Source organism: Zosterops lateralis (genome assembly GCF_965231275.1).
Source record: "Zosterops lateralis genome assembly, chromosome: 1".
Lineage (NCBI taxonomy): Eukaryota > Metazoa > Chordata > Aves > Passeriformes > Zosteropidae > Zosterops > Zosterops lateralis.
Genome location: NC_139762.1, coordinates 132,700,571 through 132,727,488, shown reverse-complemented (window position 1 = coordinate 132,727,488; position 26,918 = coordinate 132,700,571). Strand labels below are relative to the sequence as shown.

General features: G+C 41.5%; 1 protein-coding gene across 1 annotated transcript; it reads left to right on the top strand.

Annotated features, from left to right (window-relative positions):
• The first annotated feature begins 915 nt into the window (after positions 1-915).
• On the top strand, positions 916-25,976 carry AZIN1 (antizyme inhibitor 1). The gene is made up of 12 exons (XM_083863291.1): positions 916-1,065; positions 6,621-6,758; positions 13,485-13,682; positions 15,721-15,894; positions 16,156-16,328; positions 19,835-19,969; positions 21,470-21,551; positions 22,370-22,444; positions 23,496-23,661; positions 24,192-24,310; positions 24,487-24,701; positions 25,305-25,976. Exons 3-12 carry the CDS (start codon positions 13,581-13,583, stop codon positions 25,414-25,416), a joined length of 1,353 nt encoding a protein of 450 aa, XP_083719417.1. The 5' UTR covers positions 916-1,065; positions 6,621-6,758; positions 13,485-13,580; the 3' UTR covers positions 25,417-25,976.
• Positions 25,977-26,918: the final 942 nt, after the last annotated feature.

Sequence of the window (26,918 nt, the reverse complement as noted above, 5' to 3'; positions counted from 1 at the left end):
AGGCTGGTAGATCAGCGCTCATCCACAGCTCCACCATGAAACAGTTTTGTGACTTTTAACTGAGGCATCTCATCTCCGAGTGGCTCTCTTCCACTTGCAGCCGAGCAACGCTCCCTCATAAGAGTGTTAAGAAAGAACAAAAGGCTTTGAGGTGTGCTGAAGATGTCCCAGAGCTTCAGTGAAACCGTGTGAATCGTACGGGTCAGCTAAAGCCTTCCATTCATGTATTTACTCACAGGATTCTTGAAGGCCTGGAATTGCTGGGAGACTGAGGCCGCCAGTTATGCGGTGTACTTACTTTCATCTGGTGAGCATTACGAGCAGCTTATCAATGCCCGGGGGATCAGGGCGAGCTGTCAGGCTGTTATTAACCCGGTGAAGGAGGCCTCTGGCTGACCATTAAAACCCTGGGCTCTTTTTCCACCTGCTCAAAGAATAAGTCTGGGGTAAACGGAAGCAATGACAGAAGCTCAGACCCCAATACCGTGTGAAGACACGTATGGTGACCACCTGCCCGGGATGCCAGAGGGGATGCTGGCGGTGTCCCTGCTTTGGCTTGTGTCTGGGGCTAACCAAAGATCTGATGGCTCCTGCAGCACCCTCGGGGCCAACCAGGGGACACACGCCGGGGACACCCTTTCTCCCCAGTGCCGGGCTGAGCGGCCCCGGCGGGGAAGGCGGCGCTCCCGCCCCCGGAGCGGTGACGCCAGCCCTGGTCCCTCCCCTCCCGCCCTCCCGCTCTATAAAAGCGCTGCCGGCGCCGGCCCTCTCTTCTTCTTGCGCTGTGTCTTTGCTGGCTCGCCTGAGCTCTCCGGCCGCGCTCCCGCCTCCGCCCGCCGCTGTCGCAGCCCCCGGCCCTCTCCGGCTCTGTCTGTCTGTGTCCGCCGTGCCTTCCGCTCCCAGCGCCGCGCTGCGCTTTCCCCGCCGGCCGCCCCCGCAGCCTATGGCCCTGGAAGGCGCCGCTGCCGCCGCCTGTATTTCTGCTGTAGGTTCCCACATCCCTCTTTAAAAATTCCGCCGAAAAAGAGAAGACGATTTACCAAATCTTTCGGGCCGTTATCTCACGTGAGTACCCGAGCGGGGTCCCGGGGCTCGGGCCGCCCGTGGGGTGGGGGGGGAGGCGGTGGCGACGCCCACCCCGAGCTCCGAGCCGGGCCGGGGTTTCCGTGCTCACCGGCGGCGGGCGGGAGCCACAGGGGCTTCCCCGTGCTCAGAGCGGTTCAGGGAGGGACGGGGAGCGGTGGTTGCGGTGCCAGGAAGGGCGGAGGGGCGCCCGGCGGGCCGTACCGTGCGGTGACCGCCGGGGAGGTTTGGGGATGGGGCCCGCTCCTCCCGCTGCCCTTTCTCTGCCCGGCGGCGTGGGGCGAGAGCGGCCGCCGGCAGATGGAGAGCGGCGGAAGGGAAGGAGTCGGGGTCGGGGCTCCCCGTGCCCGGCTTGCCGGGCGGTGCGGGCCCGCAGTGCGGGGGCCAGGCGGGCGGTGCGGGACCCCCACACCGGGAGGGCGGCGGCGGGCGGAGGGTCAGCGGCGGCCGCGCTAATATGGCGGACAGCGCTGCGAGCGAGCGCTGACGGGGCGGCAGCGCAGGCCGGGCCCCGGGGCCAGCGCTGCGGCGGCGCCGCCGGTGCCCTTCTCCCGCAGTCCCGGGACGCGGGAGGGCGGCGGGGCCGCCGGCTCGGCGGGCGGCGGGGGCTCGGCGGCCGCCCTAACATGGCGGATTCCTACGGAGGGGGGCTGTATACGGTGCCTTCCCCCTCAGAGCCGGGGCAGTGCCCGCGGCCGGGGACCCGCGGCCTCTGTCAGGGCGGCCCTGCCTGCGAGCGGGGGCCAGGGCCGGCCTCGCCCGGATCCCGCGGGGAGAGGGGCTGCCCGGTGCCTGTGGCAGCTGCCGGGGCTGGGAGCTCAGGCTGCGGTGCGGGGTCTCTTTGCTCGTGTAGCCCGCACGGTGTGAGCTCCCCGAGCCCCCGGGACAGCCCTGTGTGTGTGGCGGGCTCCGGGCTGTGCAGCCGGCCGGGGGCAGAGGCTGAGGAGGGAGTGCCGGTGGCATGGCCGCGCCGTCTCCTCGCCCGCTCCTCAGGGGCCATGTTGTGCTGCTGTGAGCGCGATGATCCATCCGGGCTCCCGCTGCCGTGCTCCGTTCTTCCCCTCACCTGAGCCGTGAAGAGAAAGGCCTCTTCCCTGTCCCCTCGGCAGGGTGAGCAGGGCCACGCCGAGGAGCAGCGCCGGCTGTCAGAGCAGCGTGGGATTTGTAAGAGCATTGCACAAGTGACGCCTTCCGGCACTGCCTTCACGCTGAAGGGCCGTGGGGCCACCCGGGATGTGAACAGGGAGCCCTTCCCTCCCGTTAGCCGTTCCCTGCCTTTCCCCGGGAGTAGTTCCTTGGTAATCTCAGGGCGCACCTTTTACCCCTCCCCTGGTCAGACCCTCAGTGCAGCAGTAGCAGGTTTCGTGCTGCCTGAGGCACCTTTTTGGAGGTCTCTTGGTTGAGCTCAACCTTCTTGTCTTGGCTGCCTCTGCCAAGGTATGGTGGTCCATTTGGCCACTGGCGTGCTAGCGGCTTTTGGAAAGTGTGGAGAAGACAGTCTGGTTCCTGCCCGGCTGCCAGCTGAATCCTTGTGTGTAAAGTGTGTGCACCCGAATGTCGGGATGTCAGGAGTGTGTGCTGGCTGCAGTGCCGGTCCCCGTTTGGGAGGAGGACAGCAGAGTTACTGTGGTGAGGGGTCACTAGGAGTGTCTGTTCCTGGCGGTGTGGGAGCTGAAAGCATGGTGAGAAGGCTTGGGATGGTGCAAGTGCAGGATTGTGGTGAGGCTGAAGAGGATGCTCCTGTGGCTGGGTACTAGACAGCACTGCAGCTCTTTTCTAGTCATAAGTCTGAGCCTGTGAAGATGCCCGCACATCTGGGGGTTGTGGGGTTACTTGGGGGTTACCTGGTTGTGGTGAAGAGGGAAGAAAGTCAGCTTAAACCTTTTGAGCCTTTCTGAAGTGCATCTTCTGCAGTACAAAATCCTGCACAGCTGCCTTGTGCCTGTAGGCAGGAGAAGCACTGCGTTTCAGACCTCTGCAGCAGTCTCCGGTGACTAACCAGGATACAATTGTGTAGTCCCAGTCGGTTGTAGCCACCCTGAGATAAAACGTGGTGTGAAGTCCGATAAAATGGCATAGATCTGCCTGCCATCTAGTCAGATACATGATGGGTCTCTTGTGGGTTAGGGGGTAGTCCTGCCCCACTTCTTCTGCCCTCTCTGGCCGCCAGATTTTTGTCTCTGAAGACACTGCACTTGCCCACTATTCTTCCTTGGATAAACGTGGGAGGCAGTGGTGCTGGGGGGGGGAGGTGGGGGGTTGTGAATAATGGTGATGGTAGGAGGGGTTTGTTCCAGTCTGGACTGGTCCAGTCTAGTTCTTTCCTTCCTGTCACCGTGTGAACAATGCTGCTGTGGCTGTGATGCCTGTGACAAGGCAGCCCCTTCCCCGTGTGCCTCTGGCTGTGGTGAACTCCCTTCTCTGCCTTCTGCCAGCCGGCCTGCTCTCCCCCATCCCTCCCGCTGGGCACTGAGCTCCCGGGGAAGGCTGTTAAACCCCAGAAAAAGGAGGGTCTTTGGGAGGGGGAGGGCGTTGTTTGGTGGTGAACAGCTGTGGGAATGTTTCTCCTGTGGGCACAGTTTTACTGGAGGCAGGATTACTGCCTTTCAGCACTGCAGCCCGCCCCTGGACCTGCAGCTTGTGCCTCTCACTGCTCCGAAGGAAGGCTGGTGCAGGTGTGTGAGTGCAGCAGTGCTGCTGGAAATTATTCCATCTCTCTAAATTAAAGGGGAGACAGAGTGCTCAGGAAGAGAATTAAGACTGTCCCTTCCCGAAAGCAAGGCTTAATCATGTAGTGCGCTGATTTGGGTATAAGGGTAATTTCAGCTCTAAATACTGTTGATGTAGCACAGGAGCAAGAGTGTGGTTCATGGGAGGACTCCTCAGGGACCTGTGCTTCCTTCAGGACCTGCACCCCCATGAGGATCCTCTTGCCATAGTGTCCTCTCCCTGATCTGGAAGAGGCTTACTGGAACTCAAAAATACCTAGGTTTTTCTGTGAACCAGAGTAACTTTGGTGCCTCTGAGTCTGTCACTCGGTGTAAATATTGAAGTTCATTGTAATTCTAGGTTTTTAGGGTTTGGTTAATGGATATTTTAGCTCAGGCCACTAAAGGGTCTCTTCTCAGAAACAAATGCAGTGGATTTATTTTTTTTTAAAGGAAATTAATTGATGCCTGGTTTTGTAGGCCTGTTGGCATCATACATGGGAAGGTGAGGGGGGGCCAGTGAACTGGAAAAAGCCCAGCCCTGCTGGGCACTTATAGAGTTTGCTGCAGGGATGCAGGTGACAAAACTGTGTGCTGTGGACAACTGTGGAGTGATTTGGGTCCTCAAGTGAGTTGTGACTCTTGTTACTTGAACTGTAGTCAAACTTCAGCAATCTGCTAGTAGAGTATACCAACAGATGATGGACAAACACATGCCTATAGATGTCACTTGAATATTAAAAGGCAGAACTACCTTGCTGACCATTCCCACAACTCAAAGCTTGCTGCTTAGCAAAGAATACTTCTACACCTGCTTTAAAACCCTTAAACAAGGAGCGCTTCATTGTGGTTGATAACATACACAATTTTTGGAAAACTGGGTTTGCCCTTATGGGTTATGGACATCTAATACAATTATCCTTAAAATGGTAGCCCAGCTCTGCCACTCTACAGCAAACTTCCTCTTTCCACTGGTTGAAGTACAGTAAAATGACTGTATTTGGAAAGGCTCAAATTGTACCCTTTTCCTCTGAATGTTTAGAGGTCGCAAAGCTGCACAAAAGGGAACAGTCAGACTTTTTTGTGTATGTTTGTGTAGATCCTTTGGATAAATAAGTCTCATTTAAAAGAAGTTCTTAAAGACAGTTAGAACTCAGCACAGCTCAAAGTTGACTGTTGCTACAGAAAATTGTTGGGTTTCATTCCTGCTCCACAGGAACTTTCACTGTAAACTTTCCTCCTTGGGACATGTGAGGATATTTATTGGCATGATACTGCAGGTGATATTTGGCTGAAGCATTGCATTTTAAGTTTTGCACTGAAGGTCATGGGCTTTCCCTAGAAGCACTTGTGTTTAATGACTTGTTTGGCTAGGAAGGGAAATGTAATTCCTATCACTGGAAAATTTGTATGAATTCTTGAGTATAATCAGAGCAGCAGTAGGAAATACTGTAACTACTAGTTAATTTTAAAAGTTGGCAACGCCTTTCTTTTGTAAAACTGTTGTGTGCAGAACTAAATGTTACTGACTTCTTGCTTTAGTGAAAGAAAAGGATAAGGCAGAATATAATACATATACATTAATTTTGACTGGCAAAATTCTGTAATATCTCAAATTTGAAGCACTGAGGTTTGTTTTTAATGTTGCATGGTAGTAAATCCTAATTTATGTGGTAAAGCTGCAGGCATTGCTCTGCCGGAGTTGCTGTGAAACAGTTACCCTCAAGTTGCACTCTCTGCACTTCATAGAGTGTACTAGTTTAGTTTTCCAATAGCAAGAATAAGTGGAAAAGTACATTTCAGGAGTTTAACTAACATGGCTGTGAAGATTATCTTTTGTGTTGGATGATTCCCAGAAGTCAGGCTTTTGTAGTAGTATGGGCTTAAATATTTTTTTAAATATTAAAATATTTCACTATTACTTAAATAGTGAAAGTAGCAAAGGTTTATTTTTGAAGAGATTGGTACATTATATGTTTCATGCCAGATGTCACAGCAAATTAGTAGCAACTTTGTTGTATTTTGGATTTACACGTGACCAGTTTGGTAGTGTATTTAATTCCATGAAAATTATTGTTGCTTTTAGGAGGAATAACTTCTCAACAGGGCTAACAAATGCTTCCTTGACTGCTTTTATGTTCATTGTACTGGTCTGTGTGATTGCTGTACCTTGAGCAAGCTTACATTTTAAAATGCTGCTTTGGTGATGTGTATAATAGCCTTTAAGGGCCAGCTGAAATGTTTCCTCATTCCTGAAGGCAAGCATAAGTTTCTTTGTTTTTACTGTCTTGCTCATTTCTGGATTTGTCTGTGTGGTGTTCAGTTTCACTATATAAAGCACTATTTTTCACCCACATAGCTTTTTCACCCACATGCTGTATTCATTCACAGCAGAGGGAGAAGGAACGTGGCAAGGGAATTCTAAAATAGAAAGGAAGTGGGGAGGGGAAGAATGCAGTGGTTACAGGGTTAAAAACACTTCTGGGAGAGTAGTCCAGTATTAAGGCACACTACCTTACAACAGGATCATGTAAAGCTCTTTGCCTTTAGTTTTGAAAATCTTCCCATTCAGGCTGTGAAAGATAAGTACAAACAAGCAGTTTCATGTGTTTCAGCAGTTCTTTGTACATCTGACTTGTTCTGGCTCAGAGTTTTTATATAAACTCTTGAAAACTGAATATTTGATGTGATTATAAACTTTCATGGTAGGGTGTTGCAAGCCTCCTTAAAAGCACTACTGAAAAGGCATTTGTTACATGTTTTATGATAGAGCTTTTATTCTGTTCTGGCTATGAAATTTATTTTTGTGTGCGTTTTTTCTCCCTACAGGGCAAAATCTCTGATCAAGTTTACAACTATCCAGAGGGCTTAGGAGAAGTGCTTTATAGAGAGCAGTTCGACTTCAACGCTGAGCCACCTTGGGAACCTAGCTGATGATAGTAGGGTTCCATCTCCTAACTTGTCCATGTAAGTCTCTCTTCATCTCTATGCAGGAGGATAAGCACTTGCAAAAATACAGCTTGTATTGGGTTTTTGATAAGCAAGATAACGTCTGGATATAGATTATCAAAATTACATGGGACTTTCATTCAGGATGGTGGGGGAGGTCTAACAATCTTACCTCAATACAATTATCTGATTAAGTTCTGCTGTAAACTTGGTAAATAAAAGCTACTTTTCTGAATTAGGGTTTTTGGCTGCAGAAATCCCGAAATAAAATGTTGTAACTTCAGTCTCTCAGTGATAATTCTGAAGTAATGAATTGGACTGCATGGCTGTTGACATCAACTCATGGCTTACTGAGTTACTGTATAGTTTCTTAGAGTAGCTTATAGTGAAATAGTTAAAATTTGCCATTGCAAACAGTAACTAGGGCTGATCATGAAGGGTGTGCCTTCCCAAATGCCTGTCTCCATTATTTGCTAATTACTATCCACTTCCACAAATAGTTGTAGTGGAGTTACAGTAGAATGTGGAATTTAATGTTGGATGGAAAATATGCACCAATTATAAATGCCTTTATATTTTGAAGGGGCAAATAGTTATTAAAGGAAAACAAGACCATGATAATGGAGAACAAATGAACACACTTAGCTTAAGGATTGTAAGAGCACAGAAAAATCTGAAATGTGTATGGTTATCATGTTCTGTTAACTTAAAATAGTTTTATGTGGTTTTTAACAATAGTCCTAAGTCAGATATTACAAATGCATTTAAGCTGACTTTATACACTATTTGTACAGTATTGCTTTTTTCCTGTCTAGCTGAAGGCGTTTTTGTTTGGCTTAGTACCTATAAATTATGGAATGCTTTCTAATGTAGAACTTGCAAATGGTAAAGTACATCTTACTGAGCCAGGTACTTCTTAAAGACCACAAAGATTCCAAATGCCAGTTGTGTTTGTATGCCTCCTAATAAGGTGCTTAATGTAGATAAACTTGTTCTTTGAAATACCACAATTGCTGAGGCACAGGATGAGCTTGGTTTATCATGACTTCTGGCTTTATCTCCAGAGGTTATGTTCTTTTTGTTTTGTTTGAAACCTACTGAATTAACTGCATATATCTGGTTCTTTGTAGTTGAATATTCTATTCAAGAGCATTCAGTTAACACTGAGAATTTTCTGAATATCACCATTATGTTTTAGATGTGGTTTTTATAAGCAAAATAGCTGAGAAAATTGCTTCTCCTGTTCAGTTTAAGTTCTGGTTTGCTCTTGTATGTGGCTAGAACTCTTTTGTGACGTTTTGCACTTGAACAGGAATAAAGTAGGTAGTAAAAAGGTAGGAAAGGCAGAAGAATTGTTAGAAAGGAGTGAATAAAGTATACAATCTTAAGGTACTATACATGTATCTTAACTTCTAAAACTGTTCTGAAGAGAATTTTGGCTGTGACAGAAGGTCTTACTCTTGAGGTGAAGGCTGTTCTGGCACCTTCTTTGAGATATTCCTTCTCTAACTGGTAGACTCCTGTGCTGTGACAAGTGGTGAAAGGTATAGATTGGCCTAAAATGGAAATGCCACTGGATTTGCATTATTTGCAGCTGAATGTTCAGGTACTGTGTGTTTATTTTGCAGTTGGATCCATTACGTGTTCAGCAATCATGTCCTGTACACAATGGAAGTAATTCAGTATTGAATGCAGTGGTGATGTAGGGAGCAGTGGTGTTTGCCAGGAAATCTGTACCTGTTTTGGTGTGCTGAAGCACAGGTCATTGCCTCAAACGCAGCTGAGACGTCACTTAGAGAGCTAATTGGTACTTTGAGTCTTGTTCAACCTGCAAAGTGATTTAATGGGAAAAAGGTCAAGTGAGCTTTTAAATATAGCTGTAATATTAGGTGTTAATGTTCCAGTGGAACTAAAATAAAAATCTTCTGTCTGAAGATGTACTTATATTTCCATTAGACTCGCTTCCTTTTTATGATTTTCTCCATCTCACTCTTTCCTTGTGTTACACTGGCCAGGGGAAGATTTGCTCTTCAGGCTCTCGCTCCCTGAGCAGTCTGGCAACTGTGGCTCCTTTAAAATCTCTTCTATTTATTGCCACATCTGGTTGATCAGAAATGATGGGAATTAGCAGTGGAAGTCTGATGAATTAACAAGCCCTGTCTATGCCAAGTGGAAGCAGTAGCTGTCTGGACTGGTTTAACTTTGTAAACTCTCTTGACTTTGTGTAAATGAAGCTGGTGGCAGTTGAGGGGAGCAGGAGGGCTGGGAGTTGGGAGTCTCAGGGGGCAGTGGGGAGGCCAAATGCTAACACTGAGCAAGTAAGAAGATGGGTAGGGAAGTGACAGTTTGCACTGTTGTAAAATAAGTGCTGGTCTGGTACCATGAAGTATATGTGCACTTAGAAGAGTAATTGTTCTTTTGTAAGCTTTGTGAGCTTTTTGGGTCCGAATAGTATGTTCAAACTTCAAGAACACAGCAGTTCTTGTTCCTGTAGAAGATGTTGGATGGGGCATTGTTTTTTCAGGATCTGCCCCCTTTGCTTGCTTCAGCAGAATTGTTCTTCGTACATTGCTCACTTAACTGTGTGAAATGCTGCTGAGAGGATGCAACTGACCTAAGCTGAACAGATACCCTACTTATGACCCTCAGTGTTTTGTACTGAGGGGTAATAGAGTAATACAAAAAAAAGACACCTGTTTCAGTATTTCCATCAGCTAGTTAGTGGCTGCATTCAGGTAGATGAATTACAGTGATGCAAGTTGGTGAAATGGTGTCTTGGAATTTTTTTTTTTTAAGATACTCCCTTTATAAATAGGTATTCCCTACACTGAAAACAGAGGACTCATGTTTCTATTTTCCTAGTATACCTGTTCTGTACTGAATTGCCAGTGTCAGTGACAAAATGTTCCTTTTTTTGATTTGTTACCCCTGAAGAACTAGCATTGCAAGGAATGAGAGAATGTGTTTTTAGCCCTTTATGATTTTTGCATCAGCATAATTATGTCATAAGTAGTTTTGTTTAATAAGATGTGGTTGAAAGACATTATTTGGAGCCTCTTTGGTTTGTGGAGGAAAATTTTAATGAAAGAACCAAATCTATAGGTGTTTGGGGATTTTGAAGATTTTTTTCTTAGGCCAAACAATACATAATTTGAACAATGTAAAGAAAAAAAATGAAAATTGTGTGTGTTATGGGTGCATACATATGACAAGCAAGTGTTTAGACTCTGTTCAGAAAATTTTCATTGTCTTTTATTCCAGATGTCTGCAGTAATTGCAGTGTTTAAATATGTACACTTATATCTAAGAGTTCTTCATCTGGGAAGTCATTGTGTTAAAGAGCCTGAGGATGTAATGCTGACTTCAAAGAAAGCAATTACATGCCTATGTAGAAGTCTCATACCACTTGACAGCTTTTGTTTGACTTAAAATATATGTCCTGGAGCATTGTGCAGACTAACATTTCAGGTGCGAAAATGGGTGGTGTTACCACACCAAGTCTGTCAAATAATGACTTGCAGCAAGCCAGCATTTCCAGCAAGGAGTGAACTCTGTACTCTAATGATTTCTGACTCATCTTACAGACATTAAAAAAAGTCCTAAATCGTCCTTTAGATTTCCTTCTGCAGATTTTATTACTGATTCTCCTCACCCCTCAGGAGAGAACCAGTCAGAACAGAATGAAGTGACAGCAGAGTCCCAAATCCTACTGTAAGGTATTAACCCCTTAAAGAAATGTTTCTCTAGCCACTGTCTTGTAGTGGTGCCCTAGCAGTGCTTCTAGGAATTTGTTTTTTCTTTGTAGAATACTCTTCCTATCCAGACTGAAGAGATGTAATTTTTTCAAAAAAGGGGAAACTGGACGGTTGTTAAACAAATGTTAACTTTTTATTTTCCTGCTAGATTAATTATGTTAAATGGAAAAGATTCCATGCCTTGCGTGTGCTCAGAAAAAGCAGTCACTGTTTAGCAGCCTGGAAGAGGTTATATAAGGTTGTTTATGGTTTGTTGCAATTTTTGTAATTGAATCTGTACTAGCATATATTCCTTTTGGTCCCTGCCTCTTGACCATAAGATGCTTTTTGATGAATGAGCAGAAGATGAGTCTTGTTTAAGAAATCTTCATCAAAACTAACTTACTAGATAATTGATCTTTGTTGTGTGCTTTGGGAAGTTGGTGGTAAAGTCCTCCCCCGGTGCTTTACTTAAACTGAATTTCTCCAAAATTAAAGAGGCAGCTTTTGGAGGAAAGTACTCTACACCATCTATCTGCAAGCTATAGACACCAGTCATTAACTATGAAAAAAAGCCTTTCTTTTAAGAGCACTAAACAACTTGCTTAAATCTACTCTGCTGTAACTCAAATGAGCACCCACTCTCAAAGAGGAAAAGTGTGCAGTTGGTTAGATTGAGCTGCTTCATTTGAAATACAAGGTACAAGCCATTAGCTCTGTGTGTCTGGTGAGTCTAAAAGAACTGTTCAGGGCTGTGACTGGTTGCAGTGGGGATGCCGAAACCTTCCAGTAGGGAAGATCTGGGATGCAGAGGACTCTTGGCTATCTGCATGCTTTAGAGTGTAGGAAGTGACTTGTAGCATGAAAAAAAACTCTCAACCAAAATTTTAAAATTTAGCCAAGTAGTACCCTTGTATATGCAGTAATTCCTTAAAAAGATTTTCAATAAAATGCTGATGCTGGCATTTCTTTCCAGGAGGGAAAAAGATAACTGAACCTTTTTGGTCCTCTGCCTCTGAAAACTGTGGCTATTTTATGAAGATGACTGTGATGTTCATGTTTATTGGACTGATTGTAAGGCAAACTTAGTTCACAAGCTTCTTTTGTTCAGTGGTGGTATTTTTTTAAGGAGTTTAGCTGTCAGTCTCATACTGAGATATGTCTGACTAAAGACTTCTGGTTATTACAGTCTACCACCTAGTCATTGTTTTTATAACTAATTAAATCCTTACATCAATGTGACAATCATCTTGCTCTTCTGTGAATGTTTTGGATCTTCAGGATTCCCTTAAATAATCATAGGACTCACTATATATGTGTGAGACAAGTATTTCTTACCTGGTGTGCTTGTCTTTATCATTCAGCTTCAGAATGGAACTGAATATTTCAGCTGCCACTGAGTTAGTTCACCTGGCAGTAAATTCCTCTTGTTACAAACATAGGGGGCATGTTTGAGTTGTGCAGAAAGCATATAAAAAACCCTGCTGGCTCCTTTCCCATTATTTGGCATAATGACAAGCAGGAGCAACTGCTGCTTAGTTGTGGTAATATTAAACTACAGCAAAGTAGCTTTGTTCATATTGTTGACAACATTAACCAAACCTGTATTGCAAATTGTGAAGTTTTTTGGTTTTTTTACTCTGCAGAGGTGGTAGATGGAACATGAGACAGAGTTAATACCATGGGCCTGTTTTGATTTGAATCCAAAATTATCTTAACTTTTATAGTCCTAATGAAGTATTTTTTGCTTTCAGCTGTAATGTTTGTGGTTTCTATAAACATGTTAAATTAGAAAAATAATTCTGCTATTGTAAATCTTAAGTGCAGGTGGCTTTAGAAAACAACTATGACTTATTTTTACAAATACCATGCACCTTCTGCTGAGAGATTAAAAAAGTCTTAGGTCTTTATTTAGAGAAGGAATCAGGTGAGCTAGCTGGTTTGATAAATCTTGTGTTAGTCACGAAGGTGACAGTTGAAACTAAAATGTGGTCAGTGGGTTGATGTAAGCTGATAAGCTGCTTTTAAACAAGACCCACAACTCTAATGGACTGTAAACTGCAGATTGTTCTATTCATCAAGTAAAGCAAATGAAGATATATAGTCAACTGTTGGTAATTTTCTGCTGTGTGCTGATTTTTGCTTGTGATTAAGTAGTCAATCTGCATTCTAAGACTGTATATTTTACTGTCTTCAGTGTTTGGACTGTGTTGATTCAGGTTGTCTTTTGGAAAACACTGTGTATAAACTACTAACTACTAAGCTAATTTGCAGTGAAGATCTGAGGATAAGCAGGATGCAAATAAAGTTAGACTGTAACTGTTACTTTATTTTAATAACAATTCTACATACTAAGATTATCACTTTTAAAATTACTTCTAGCCTAGTGGCTTTTTATTAACCTCTATTGCAATTAATGTTTTTAAGCGTTGTATACAAAATAAATATCTAATAGATACAATGTGTAAGTGCAGTGGTTATAAATTGGCATCAAAAAAACTAGAATGTTAACACAAATGTCAATGCTAACATTTAATCAGTAAGCTACAAGTTTTCTGTAACAAATTCAGAAATGTTCTATTACAGGCAGTCTTCCAGTTCCACACTTGAATGCTGCTAGCATTGCTGAAGATGCTGTACTTGATAAAAACTGAGCTGAGGCATTTGCACAATTATGCTGCACTTGCAGTATTTTCATAGTTTGCATAAACTCAGTGCAGATCAGTGTGCGTACAGTCTGGAATTCTCAAGAATAGCCTTGCATCAGTTGTTTCTGGAAGTTAGGATCAGATTTAAAGTACCCAGCTTCTGTTTTATTCTTGGCTTCCGTAGAATTGTTCTATTCGGATCTCTGGCAAATGTAGGGTGAGCAGAGTAAAAACATCTTTGTTTTTTGTAGAGGGTGTGTTACTGTTTGTAGGGCATCAGGTGTAGAAAGCTGATTTTTAAATAGCAGCATATAGTATTCTTCATGCCTCTTTTTCCATTGACACATGTTCTCTTTGTACAGTTTGTTGCATAATTTAAGGACCCGGATTTAAGGCTTGGAAGCCCATTCCTTGTGTTTCTTGGTTTATGACTGTCGGCTTTGTGGAATACGGCTGAGATGAAAGGATTTCTTGAGGATGCAAATTACTCCATTGGTCTGTTGGATGAAGGAGCAACCCTTGCAGATGTCATTGACAACTGTATTTATGAACATACTCATGTAAGTTTGCTTTGCAGATCTTTTGATTTACTTCCCTAAGTTTTTAAACTAGGTCATAGTATTTTAGAACTGATGAGCTAACAGCAGCAGAGGAACAGTCAGCTAAGCCTCACTCACCTTATAAAGTAGTTTCCTCTTCTAATTCTGCTTCTTTGCTGTTTCCTTGCTTGGGGCAGAATTCTGTTGGGGAAATTTGGGCATCAACTCTTACCTTCTTGAGTGTGGCTAGCAGGAAAGTCTGGCTGATGTAATTAAATACAGGTTCCCATCTCATTGTTTCAAGAGATTTTATTAGCAATGGGGTTTAGATCAAGCACCTGAAATTGTGTAAAGTATATATTCAGAGCCTTTTTGTTGTTGTTCTTTCCTTGAAAATATGGCAAAGTTCTGACAAATGTGTATGCTGAGCCAGTTTAAAGCCATGTTTGAATTTTCTGTGGGCCATCATGGTTTGTTTATACATCTTCCTGTTACCATTCTCCCTGCTGGAAACTCTGGTACAAGCACATTGTGAGGTGTTACCTTTCAGGACAAACTGGTGTAAAAGCTACTGAAGTTTAGCAGTCAACTGGAAAGAAACTTGAATAATTCTGTGTATACAATATAATTTTTTGAATAAGGTTTCACTCATTTCTTAGGAGGAGGCAAGAAGATGTAGCTTTTGTTCTGTAGACAAAGTTGTAAAAAGAGCAAGCTTTAAAAAATGCTTCAGTAAGCACAGCCTGTATTCTTCATATGCCATACTTGTGAGTTACTCACTTTTCCCTTGGTTTATCAGAACTAATATTCATGTGCAAGTGGTCAACTGTAGTACAGCAAATAGTTAAATTCCATGGCCTTCTGAACTCAGGTGTAGGATTCCCAAATCCTGATTCCTAATATTCTTTTTCTGTCTAGCAAATAAATAGGTAAACTACTGGCAACATGTCATGTCTCCAACCACTGGCTGGCTCACAGAGGATAGCTGCCTCCTGCTGCTTTCATTTACTCCTTTAGCTCAAGGGGTAGAGGCCTGTGCCATGGATCTAAAGCTCCAGATCCCATTCCTGCTGGTGACCCGTACAGGGGGTCAGTATGCTTCCACCCGATGGAATTTCTATTTGTGTTTTTTAAACAGAAATAAAGACTTTGTATAAAATAAGCCACAACATAGAGAGTTTCATATCTGCAGAAGTCAAGTGCTAGAATTAACATTTGATATACAGTCTTGATTCAGATCCATAATCTATTTTGTGGTGACCTTTAATTGATTTACAGTAGGGCATTCACTTACAGTAGTTTTGCTGAGTGCACAGTACATACAAATCTGGAATTATCTGTTTGCATTTCGATCCACTACACCCACATCATGACCTGATATTGAGAAAAACTATGTTGTAACAGATGTGCAGAGGGAACTTAACAGTTCTAGAAAAGTCTGTGCATTTTCTTGAAGATTATATACTTGATTCTGTCACCTTTAACATGGAGTCTAGTTCTTAAAATTCCTTTTGAACTTCATTCTTCACAAGCTGTGGAGAACAGTCTCAAACTTGACTTCCTGAACTAAAATGCCATCAGACAAATTTTCACTGAAAAAAGCTCTTAGCTGGATGTTAAAACAATGTTAGTGCATTACATTTTGTTCCTTGTATAATAAGATATAAGTTACGTTGAGACTGTGGAAGCTTTCATCCCAGTGGATTTTCTTCCTATAAATAGCTGCAGACTTCTGAAAATAAAAAGTTGAAAGAATGCGTAACTTAATCTGCATTTTTTGATAAAATCAGCATTTGGCATTTAAGTAGAATCTTTTACTCAGGAATCTCAGAATATTGTCAATAGCATTCATAATATCTCTGAGGTGGTAGGTATTCCCTTTAATTTTTTTAAACTAGTTCAAATTGCTAGGTGAACACAAAGATATTGTTCAAGGTCGAATCTAAAAGTTAAGAGCAGGGGGAAAAAAGGTGTATCATTTGTTAAGACTTTGGATTGTTTGTTTTGACAGCAAACCTACAATTTCAGACACTTTATTTTTCTGTTCTTCCTTTTGCAGACTGGAAAAAAGGCATTTTATGTTGGTGATCTTGGAAAGCTTGTAAGGAATAACATACAATGGCAGAATGTGATGGCACCCATAAAGCCATTTTATCCTGTAAAATGCAATTCTACTCCAGGTGTACTCGAAATTCTGGGGACCCTTGGTGTTGGTTTTGCATGTTCCAGTAAAGTAAGTTTTTCTTGCCTGTGTGCCTTATTTTCTTTCATATGTCTGCTGCTTTAAATTCATCTCTTTGGTGATAAGTGCCATGATTATAAATAAAATTTGAACTGTGAACTCATTTGTAACTGACTGTTGAAAATCTGTACTTCTTCCCTAGAAGCAGTAGATAGTTTTCTCTTTAGTGTTGCAGTAGAGCACATCTAATAAAAATTCAGGAAAGATGGTGCAGTGCACTTTGTCAAACTCTGGTATGCTCCTGTTTTTCAGTCTGAAATGGCATTGGTACAAGACCTGGGCATTTCTCCTGAAAACATCATATACACAAATCCTTGCAAGCAAGCCTCTCAGATCAAGTATGCAGCAAAAGCTGGGATCAACATCATGACTTGTGACAGTGATGTTGAGCTGAAGAAAATTTCACGTAACCATCCAAATGCCAAGTAAGTGTCAAAATTCTGGTTTTGCTTTTAATGTGGGGGATACTTAATTTGCCTGTATTCTGGGTGGTTTGAGTTGCAAGTAAAGTACATGGCTTCTTTAGTACAAATCACTTGTACCTGTTCTTCTTCTGTCTCCTTTTTTGCATCTTTTCCTATTAAGTCTTGGCTTCCTAATACAATGGCCCTTGGTTTGGGAGAAGTCTTGGAAGAAAGTGATTATTTTAGGACAATCTTCATGTAAAGGTTTCAGTGATTAAAGTTCAGAAGTCTGGCATTTCACCATCTGCAAATACATCTTCCTCCTGCTCTGTTTTGGCTTCAGTGTTATCTTTCAGAGAGTTCTATTTGGATATTAGTGGCTCTGGCTGAAGTCAGGGCTGAGCTACCAGCAAATGACTGTGTGCACTGGATCCCATCTGGGGTTTGGGCACACTCTGCAAGTTTGTTAAATACACCTCCAGGTACTTCCACATGATTAAAACAGTGAGAAATTTGGCTCCAGTTCTATTTTCAGTCACTCAGCTGCTTTCTGTAGAAAAGTGAACAAAGTTGATAATATGGCTGTTAAATATGGCAATTTTATTGCTGCCAGTGTATAATGATCTCCTGAACTGATAGGCACTCATGTCATTTAACATTACATCCCTCACATATGAATGCTTTAGCTTTGGGCCATGCCTTTAAGAAATATGAAGTCAGAGCCTAAGTGAATGTTACAGTGTTTTGCAGTGATTAATGGTATAGCTTTCCATGATTGTCATTGGAGAAACTGAATTCCTGACATCCTTTATGAATTTCTTCGTTCTGAGCAATCATTATAAAAGTTTTGTGCCTTCCCCCAAAACTGTGGCTCTTTTTGATTTGGGTATTTTTTTGGGGGGTGGTGGTGATAATATGGCTGTTATTTATTTGATATTTATTTGAGAGAGGTTTTTTTTGTTTGTTCATGACAACAAGATTTAATATTGCTGTTGCTGGTGATTACACTTCATCCTCATGGAAGTCTGTGCTTTGCATACTGGAGAAAAATCTCTGTGCAAAAATGTCATGTATGATTAAACTTTTCTGAAACTGCTGGCCCTGGTATACTTAGTGGATTTGAAAGCCTTGGCAATGCTAAAGCTGACTGTTAAATCATTAGTGTTTTACGAGTTATTCACTGGTAGCTTTAGAGTTATGTTAGTTTTTGTTGATTTGTTTCCATGATTCTAACAACCTCTTTAAGAAGATCTTGTTTGTGATAACATCCATAGCAAGATGCAGCTCAGGATGCAGATTTTTCTTGAATCAGAGAAATTGTAAATCGAAGCAGGATGAAAGTGTATCATGAGCTAGAGGAAAACTATATAAACTCTTCTTTTCAAGGATCCCATTGTCTAATATTTGCAAAAGTTCCTGTTTACCAAGGGCAAGAAACTCAATTTTGACAAAAGAACCACAAGTTGATGTCTAATTTTTTTAGATATATTATCATTCTCTCACTTGATGGAATTGTTTTTCTCATTTTATTAGAATTATGTTATTCAGGACATTTCAGTGTTGATGCTCAGTTTTTTAATTGATACCAGACTTTTTTCTTTTCTTTCTTGGCATAATTTCAAAAAGTTAAAGCCACTATATAGTGGTTTTTCCTATGTGTAGTTGCTAGAGCTGGGGTTTTTTGTGTAGATGAAGCCAGTGTGTTTTGGCTGAGGAAATCATATTTAGGGAGATATGATTCCTCTCATTTTCTGAAAATTTGTGTAACTTTGCACTAAACTCAGTAATGGGGGAAAGTGTCTCTTTTTATGACTGATGTTTCTGCCTTTGGAAGACTTACCAACTCAAATGACTGCAATTTTTTTTTTAAGATGAGAAATGTCAGGAAAGGAGTGCTTAGGTTTTGCTTTTCTTTATTATATCTTTAAGATTTTTCCAGGTAAAGTTTTAACTGCTGAGCTTGGTGTCCTAAGAACTTAGGTAGATGCAAGGGTGTTGTAAATACCAATGCTTCCTTAACAATAAAAAATAAAACCCAACTCTAAACACACATATCACCCTCTAGCCCTGCTCTGACTGGCTGAAACCCGTGAGGGAATAATCCTGCTACATTTCTAAAAGATTTAGTGAGTTTCACTCAAAAAATATCTTGATTCACTTAAAATGCCATTATAACAATTTGTCAATAAATTTAATGTTGGATGTCTTTAAGGAGGGGTTTTGACTAATCTTAACATGAGGTTACAAATCACAGTATGGATTTGATTTTTTCTATTGCATTTTAAAAAGTTTAACTTGTAATTTGTTGCCACAGCTAGCACATTTTTCCAGATGCTTCACAAAATATTGTCTGACTACAGATTTTTTTGAACAGAGTTTTCTGGGCTAGTGAAGCAGGAAATAAGATGCTGGTCAGTTTCTCAAGAGGAAATGGTATAAATTAACAAGGATTGCAGGGCGGCCTGTGAGAGAACTTAGGACTTCTTGCTCTTCACAAAATGCATTTTAAACACACCATAAAACATTTTGCTAGTACTTGTAGAAGTCATGGTAGATGTTAGGCCAGCTGTAGTGGCTAGGCTGAGTTCTGTTTGTTGCCTGTCTTGTAAAGAGCTGTTTCACTCTGGGTGCAGAGTTTCTTCCACTCATTTACACTCCCGTCCTGGATAAATGCAATGTGCTCTGTCCAGTCTGCCTGTATGCCATGACACCACCTCTTTAGTTTACTGTATGACTAATTAATTGATCTTGTGGGGGTGTGACTTTCTCAGTGGACAGCAGTTTGAATTTGGGAGGTTTGGGAGTGTGTCTGTAGAGGTTTGGATGTGACCATGGCTTTGCCCCTCAAGTGTTAACTTTAACAAGTTTGAAGAAGGTCAGCATTGGCACTGCAGTTTGCCAGACCTACCCAAAATGAGGCTTTGACCAGAGTGAGAGAAAGATGTCCCACTGCATAAGAGATGGTACTTGCTGCCTCTCTGCTCTCCAAGTGTCCTGGGAGGAGGGGCAGGGCATGGACTGACCACCCTACCCTGCCCTACCCATGCTGAGTCCGTGTGCTCAGCCAGAAGGGGAGGTTATGTGACATGGCCAGGGTGTGCTTTCAGCCTGGTGTTCTCCAGATGCTGAGTTTAACTAAATCTGATATGTGTCTGACTGAAGGGGAACCTCTGGGCTGGGGAGGAGGACAGAGATGGGAGAAATCATATGATCATATTGATCTTTTGAGGAACTACACTTTATTAGAAGGTAACATTATTTTTTATTACAGCACTCAACAGACTCTTGCTGCTACAAGAGTCTTAGTTGCTGCATTTCAAAATCCCTTGTCCTTGTTGGCTCCATGTTTTAGCCCCTAATTGCTAGTTTTTTCTCTGTACAGGATTGTTAATATTAGGTTGCCTTGATTCATCCATCGATGGAGCTGGAGTACTGACAACATAATCAACACACTTCTGACAGTCTTCAGGCTTCACATGTGCTGATGATGTAAACCAACTGCCCCAATCATCTTCCCCTTCTCTTAGGCTCTTACTGCACATTGCCACAGAAGACATTACTGCTGGTGAGGAGATGAACATGAAGTTTGGCACCACCCTGAAGAACTGTAGGCACCTCATGGAATGTGCTAAGGAGCTGGGAGTCCAAATAGTTGGTGTCAAGTGAGTAATTTCATTATCCTCTACTGGCTGGGCAGACGTTTGTATGATGTACTTCAGATGTAAAATAGAAAAGAATTTTTCTGAGGTGACACTGTTTTACAGGGTTAAAAGAAATCAACTAAACACCCAGACAAAAAAATCCCCTCAATTTGGAATCATGAGCTTTCGCTTGCAAGCACAAACTAGTATGAAACAAAGTAACTATTACAGACATCAAAACAATATGAAATGAAGTATCATAAATCCTTCTGTAGGCATGAAAACTAAGTTTGGAAGCCTCTCCTATTCTCTAGCTGTACTCTTTAACTTCTGTGGTAACTCGATTTGTATTTTTTCAGCAATAAACATTGTAACAGAAGTGCTAGTACAGCATGGAATAGGTTGGATAGTTTGAGCAAGATGAACATGGGATCAGATGTTTTAAGAGCTAAGGCTGTATGTCAGTCTTTGATCATATCAAGACAAAATACTAAGATACGTTTTTGACTTGCAGGTGGCAGGAATGAATCCTAGAGTTCCAAGTTCATATAAATGATCTGTGGTATTTTAATTGGAAGCTTGATGGATATTTTACTATATGGGAGAAAAATGCATGCAACAAGCCTGCTCTGTCTACCTTCAGCTATGTATCTGTCACATGCTAATGACTGTTTTAGGAAAGCAGCCAAACAAATAAGTGGGTCATCAAGACAATAAAGAAATTCTAAGTCAGATTTTGATGATTTAAACCACAAGTATTTTGATGTATATCTGTTTGAAATGGATGCTAAAGCATAAACTACAAATGTCTTAAAAAATTACATATTACTATAAAAACATTCCTCTTCATATAATGTCTTGACCAACTTTTATAAAGATCACATGGCTCATGTGCATTATTTTTATTTACGTATTTTTAAAATCTACATGTGGATTCATGCAAGTTTGAAAAGTGACCTTTGCCTTAAAATGACATTCCTTAAAGGAGCAGACTTGGAGTAGGGAACACTGGCTTGGGTGCGTGTATGGTTTGTCTAGAACCAGCAGACCATACTCCTCGAGGAAGCCCATGAGAATGCTGGCACTTGTTTTAGCACCTCAGTGACTTACTGCATTTGGCAGTACTTGAATCTTTTGAACAAGGAGCAAGAGGGGATTCAGGAGCTTGTGGTACATATTGGTACTTCTCTGCAGCTTTGGCACCTACTGAAGAACAACTTTACAGCCACTTAGATAGTGAAGACTGAAAAATTCAGTAAATCTGTTGTTTCTCAAAGATGAGAGTATTGTGGGACATTCTTAGGATTAAGAGGAAGACAATTCTCAAGTACAAATCCAATGAAAATGAAAGGCAGTGGTGGTGTGAGCTTATTCTTTGCACAGTTGCTGAGTTATCATTTAAGCTTTCTTTGAGGTGCTTGGGAATGAACTGCTTCTGTTGCTGTTTAATATGGTGAAACCATTTGCTTGATTTGAAAGCTGCATGGTTCAGTGTATTTACTGTGTTTTTATTTCTTTCAGGTTTCATGTTTCAGGCTCTTGCAAGGATCTGCAAACGTACATTCATGCTATATCTGATGCTCGGTGTGTGTTTGACATGGCTGTAAGTAATCTCTGCACACATGCAATTACACAGTAGAGCATCCATTTTGTTCCATACTAACAAAAAACCTACATTATTTCCAAAATAAATTATTGGAAGTGGAACTTTTAGTAAGGGACTAAATACTCTCCTGTGTGATGTGTGGTAGAGGTAAAACCAACTTTGTCCTAATTATGGTAATGAATACTGTCCCACTGACAGGCAGTAGTAGCCTTGCATGCTATTTAAATTAGTTTCCCACTTTGAGTCAAGGATTTTTGATATTCAAATCTCAGTCCTGTAAATACACAACTGATGCCTTTAGGTTACATTGAAATTGAACCATTGTACGCTGGCATCTATTGTGGCATGAGAAGTTTGTAAACTAAACAAAGGAGACTGCAATTTTACTCTTATCGCTGCAGTGTCTTAGCTGTGGCTGGTAACACACAGGGGCAATAAAATTGAGGGTCTTGCTGATCTTTATGCAAATTCTTTGTAGTGATCTTGACACAAAATTTGTGAAATCCTAAAACTGTCTTTTGTAAGAATGCACCACCTGTTCAGCAAATACTGTCTGAATATAACAAAAGCCACAAGATGGGAGTTGATATTGCTGTGAGACTTGCAGAGAATTGTGTAACCAGCCTCTATTGACATCCCAGTGCTTTGCTACTAGATTTAATGGAGCTGTACTGCGCCCTTACTCCCTCATTATGTGTCCTCAGCTAAATAGTTTCAAAAGCCTAAATACACAGAAAATAGCCATAGTAAGGAGCAACAAAATATTTTTGCATTTACAGTTGGTCATGTACTTACTTTCTGCCTATGCCTTTTAGGAAGAATTTGGCTTTAAGATGAACATGCTGGATATTGGTGGGGGCTTCACAGGTTCAGAACTTCAGCTGGAAGAGGTAGGTCAAGTGTTGGAAGTTGAAACTCTTACTTTTGAAGAAATTGAAGAGTTTAATCTTCAAGCTGCAGCTTGAATTGATAGCTGAAACATAGTTTAAATTCCATGTTAGACTGTAACTCGAAATCCCACTAGTTGGGTTTGTATTCTTGATCATGGATAGTGTAATCAGTTATAGAGGTGAACATTATTACTACTTTTTAATATCCTGTTCATCCTGGGTGAATGCTGATTTAAGTGTGTTCAAGATTAAATTAGTATCTGAAGCAGCCCTAGCAGTAGTAATTCCAGATTTTCTTGACTGTTGTTCAGCTGGTGACTCTTTCATGGTTTGGGCCAGGATGCCTTAGCATGCTTTGGATCATATAAACCCTGTTGCTACTGGATGAAAACTTCTGGCATTTTGCTTTAGAATCGAAAGCCAATGGTCTTGATTTGGCCTAAATGCCACCTTTAGTATGAAAGTGGCATGTAAAGTGGATACCCAGTTTATACTGTTATGTTGTCCAGGAATTCAGGACAGTGGAAGTGATATAGTGAGGAGTTACTAACAGCAGTCAGTGGTTTTGTCTTAATTCTAATGGTTCTGTTACTTGTCTAAAATATCTGTTAATCTTCAAATATCTGTCTTAAGACATGAACATTAGTATTAAATAATTCTGTTTCTAATATGATACTGAGACTGATCACAAAAAGGCCCTTTGCCTCTTCTTGTGGGTTCATATGTAATTATACATTATATGTTGTGCTGGATGGGCATTGAAATTATTGGTGCAGTCTTGAGTGTACCACAGTTTGAATTTAAGTTGTGAAGAGAGACTGTGTAGTACTCAGACTCCTGGTTCTTAATCTTCAGTGTTTAGTAGAATGACCAATTTTCTTACATGTTTTTTTATAAATTGTAGACCTCTGGTAATGGTGTTTCTCAGAGAATGGAGGATCAGAGTAAGCATTTGGTGTGCTGAATAAACCTGTTGCTGACTGGAAGTATGTGTGACTGATACATCCATGAGCTGAGTTCTTTGGTCTTACCTCTGGCTTCAATTTCCTAGGTTAATCATGTCATCAGGCCATTGCTGGATGTCTACTTTCCTAAGGAATCTGGTGTCAATGTGATTGCAGAGCCTGGATGCTATTATGTTTCATCTGCGTTTACACTGGCAGTGAATGTCATTGCAAAGAAGACTGTTGAGTATGATAAACTTCTTCCTTCTGGAGGTAAGGGTTGGATTTATTTTCTGTGTTAGGAATCAGTCCAGGTTATAACTATTAGTTGGGATAGACTAGTTTGTTTATATATTTAGTGCATCCCCTAGTTCTTGCACTGTAATATGCCTTTTGGGTTCTGACCATATGTTACCTGTCTATCTCGCTGTTACTTTTATGTGGTACTTCTTGTATCCTTACTAGGTTAAACCTATATTGGGTGCATCACAGATGGTGTGTTAGAAGGTTCTGTATTAGAACATAAAAAAATCACATCGCAGAGCAAGCTACCTCTTTGCTTCTCTGGATTTGTATTCTAAGCAGTGGTTATTACTGAAAATATTAATTTTATTAAGCCTCACATTTAATATTATAACTTTATTAATTACCTGGTCTTATACAGATTACTCTGCTTGTAATTCTCCCATTCCAGTCTATATGGAACCCCCTTGTCAGGAGAAAGCAGCTGACTTAAGTTAGATTGCTAAAGGACTACTTATGACAAAACATGCATGCAAGACAACTTCTTTTTTTACTTCCAGTGGAGCAAACCAGGAATGATGATGAACCAGTATTTACATATTACATAAATGATGGTGTTTATGGTTCTTTTGCAAGTAAATTGTCTGAGAAACTGAATACTATCCCAGAGGTTCACAAGGTGAGTCCTTCTGTATTCTTCAAAGGTAGTCTTTACTATCCATGTCTATTGAATATGTGTTTAACACTTCATACATATATGATTGCATATTATTTATTAAATTAACCTTCTGTATATTTGAAAATTTTCTGATTCAATAAACTGAAGCCTGAATTGCCTCAATCATTTCCATATAGAAATACAAGGAAGATGAGCCTCTGTTTGCAAGCAGCCTTTGGGGTCCATCCTGTGATGAGCTTGATCAAATTGTGGAAAAATGTCTTCTTCCTGAGTTGAGCGTTGGAGATTGGCTGATTTTTGACAATATGGGTTCTGGTACCTTGGGTGAACAATCCACCTTTAACGACTATCAGAGGCCACTGATTTACTACATGATGTCTTTCAGTGACTGGTAAGAAAACTATCTTGATAGTGGCAAGGTTGCATTTGCTTCCTTCAGAAGTGTACACTTAGAAATTACGTTCAGTGGCAAATATAGGGAAATGCTGAGTGCAAGAATGTGCCTTTTTAGTTTGTGGGTTTTTTATTTTTTGTCTGTCTGACTGCTGAGACTAAACTGAGATCTGTGATAAAATGCTACTTTGCTTTAGAGGGGTGACAAAGGAAAGCAGAATACCTTACTGATCTCACCTGTGAGTCAGTGGCAGTTGTAAAGTCTCTTACTGGCTTGAGAAAAGCTGTTTAATCAACCTTTGAGCTTTCCTCACATAAATAACTGCAGCTTGTGTACAGTGGCATCGTCATAGTCATCGGGAAGGGCGGTGATGCTCTTGTGGTGATGGAAGGTGTGGTGGCCCAATCCTGCACTGGGGCAGGCAGGGCCTTGTGTGCCACCCCTGGAGAGGGGCAGCATTTCTGTGTCTGCCAGGCAGTGGTACAGCTGGGGCCCTTCTGCTCAGCCAAGGGCCAAGCCATGCAGGGGCAGCGGGCTTCAAATGGCTGGTTTCTGAACCTGAAAACGTGCTGTTACATCTCTTGACCTTTTCTGCTGCAGGGATGAGATGCAAGATGCTGGAATTGCTTCAGACACATTGATGAAGAACTTCTTCTTTGTGCCTTCGTGCATTCAGCTGAGCCCGGAAGAACGCTTTTCCACTGCAGCTTAAACAGGCATTAACGCTTCATTTAGACCTGCAGTTGCAAGTCTGTAGTTTGTCTGGTCAACATTCCAATGTGGAAGAAATGGAACAATCTTGAATTCAATTCATTCTCTTCAAAACTTGAAAAAATAGTAATAGTAATGGGGACCAGGCAAAACAAGCTACAGCTACAATTCATTGGGGGGTGGGAGGGTTAGATAATGGTGTCCAAATTTAAAATCAAGTTCATTCAACCCCTGAGCGTTAAATATGCAACAAAATGGATGACTTAGTGGAGATGGAAACCCATCACTTGGGTTCTTCAACAGTTTACATACAAGTACACAGTTTTTATACTAAGGATTCCTGTTAGAAAAGTCTTGTAAAGTTATTGTCTTTCGCCGAGATATATCAAATGTCAGTGGGAGACCAGTGTGACTTCATTAGATGTTTTAGTGTATTTAGAATGTGTAAATTTGTGCTTTGAACTGTAGTTTAATAAATGTAAAATTGCATCATAGTATTTGTTGTATTTGACCCGTGATGTATCCCTTGTATGATTGCAATAAAACTTTGTGTAGATTTTACTGTTTTTCAGGCTAACTTTGGGAGAAGCTAGGCAGATAGCTATAAAATAGATGTATATGTGATTGATTTGAGAAGCTTTCTTTTCTCAAGCCCATTGGTTCAGCTTTGTGTTAAACAGTAAAAAATTTAAGATTGATTAATCTGTATGAAGTGAAAGTCATGTAAGTTCCTGGAAGGCTAAAAGGCAATTTGTGGTGTGTTTTTAGAGTATGACCTTAGATTCAGTTCTTCACACCAACCAGCTAACCTGCACTAGGCATGGGTGTGCACGGAGAGGTTGTCCCAGCTCGTGTGCATGCAGTGCCCTGAGGCAGCATGAGCTAGTCCAATTCTGCATGTTCTCACAGAACCTTTGGTTCTTTTTTTAATAGTGTTTTTTTGAAAAGTCTTAACTTTAAATTTCAGTTAGTTCTGTATAGTGCTGACTCTAGGGTAGGGCTGCACATGACTACAGAAACCTCAAATGCTCTCTTGCACTGGACTTCATTTAGCTGTATCCATAATGTAAAGGTAGATCAGACTGCTGCAAGTACTTGTGCATTGAGTAATGAACTGCCTGACCTGGTCAGAGCATTTCTTTATTGTGCTACTGCAGCTTCTTGATTTCTTCAAGGTCCTTTTCTTATTACTTTCTCAGTTTAACTTTCCCTACTTGAAAATGGGGGAAGGGGGAGAAGGAGGTTTTAGGGTTTTGAAATGATGCCCTGAGGTCTGGATCCTGCAGACAAAGGGACTTTCAAAACCCTTTAGTTGGAGGTCAAATGTATGCCCTCTGGCTGCAAGTGTATTTACATGAGTGCCAGCTGGTAGGAAATTTTATTTTCTGACTCTGTAAAGCAAAGATACTCTGAAACTTAATGAACTTTTACTTGAAAGTAAATTCTCATTCTGGATTTGTCAGAACAGTTTTACAAGCCAATTAGGAGATACAAAATGGCTTA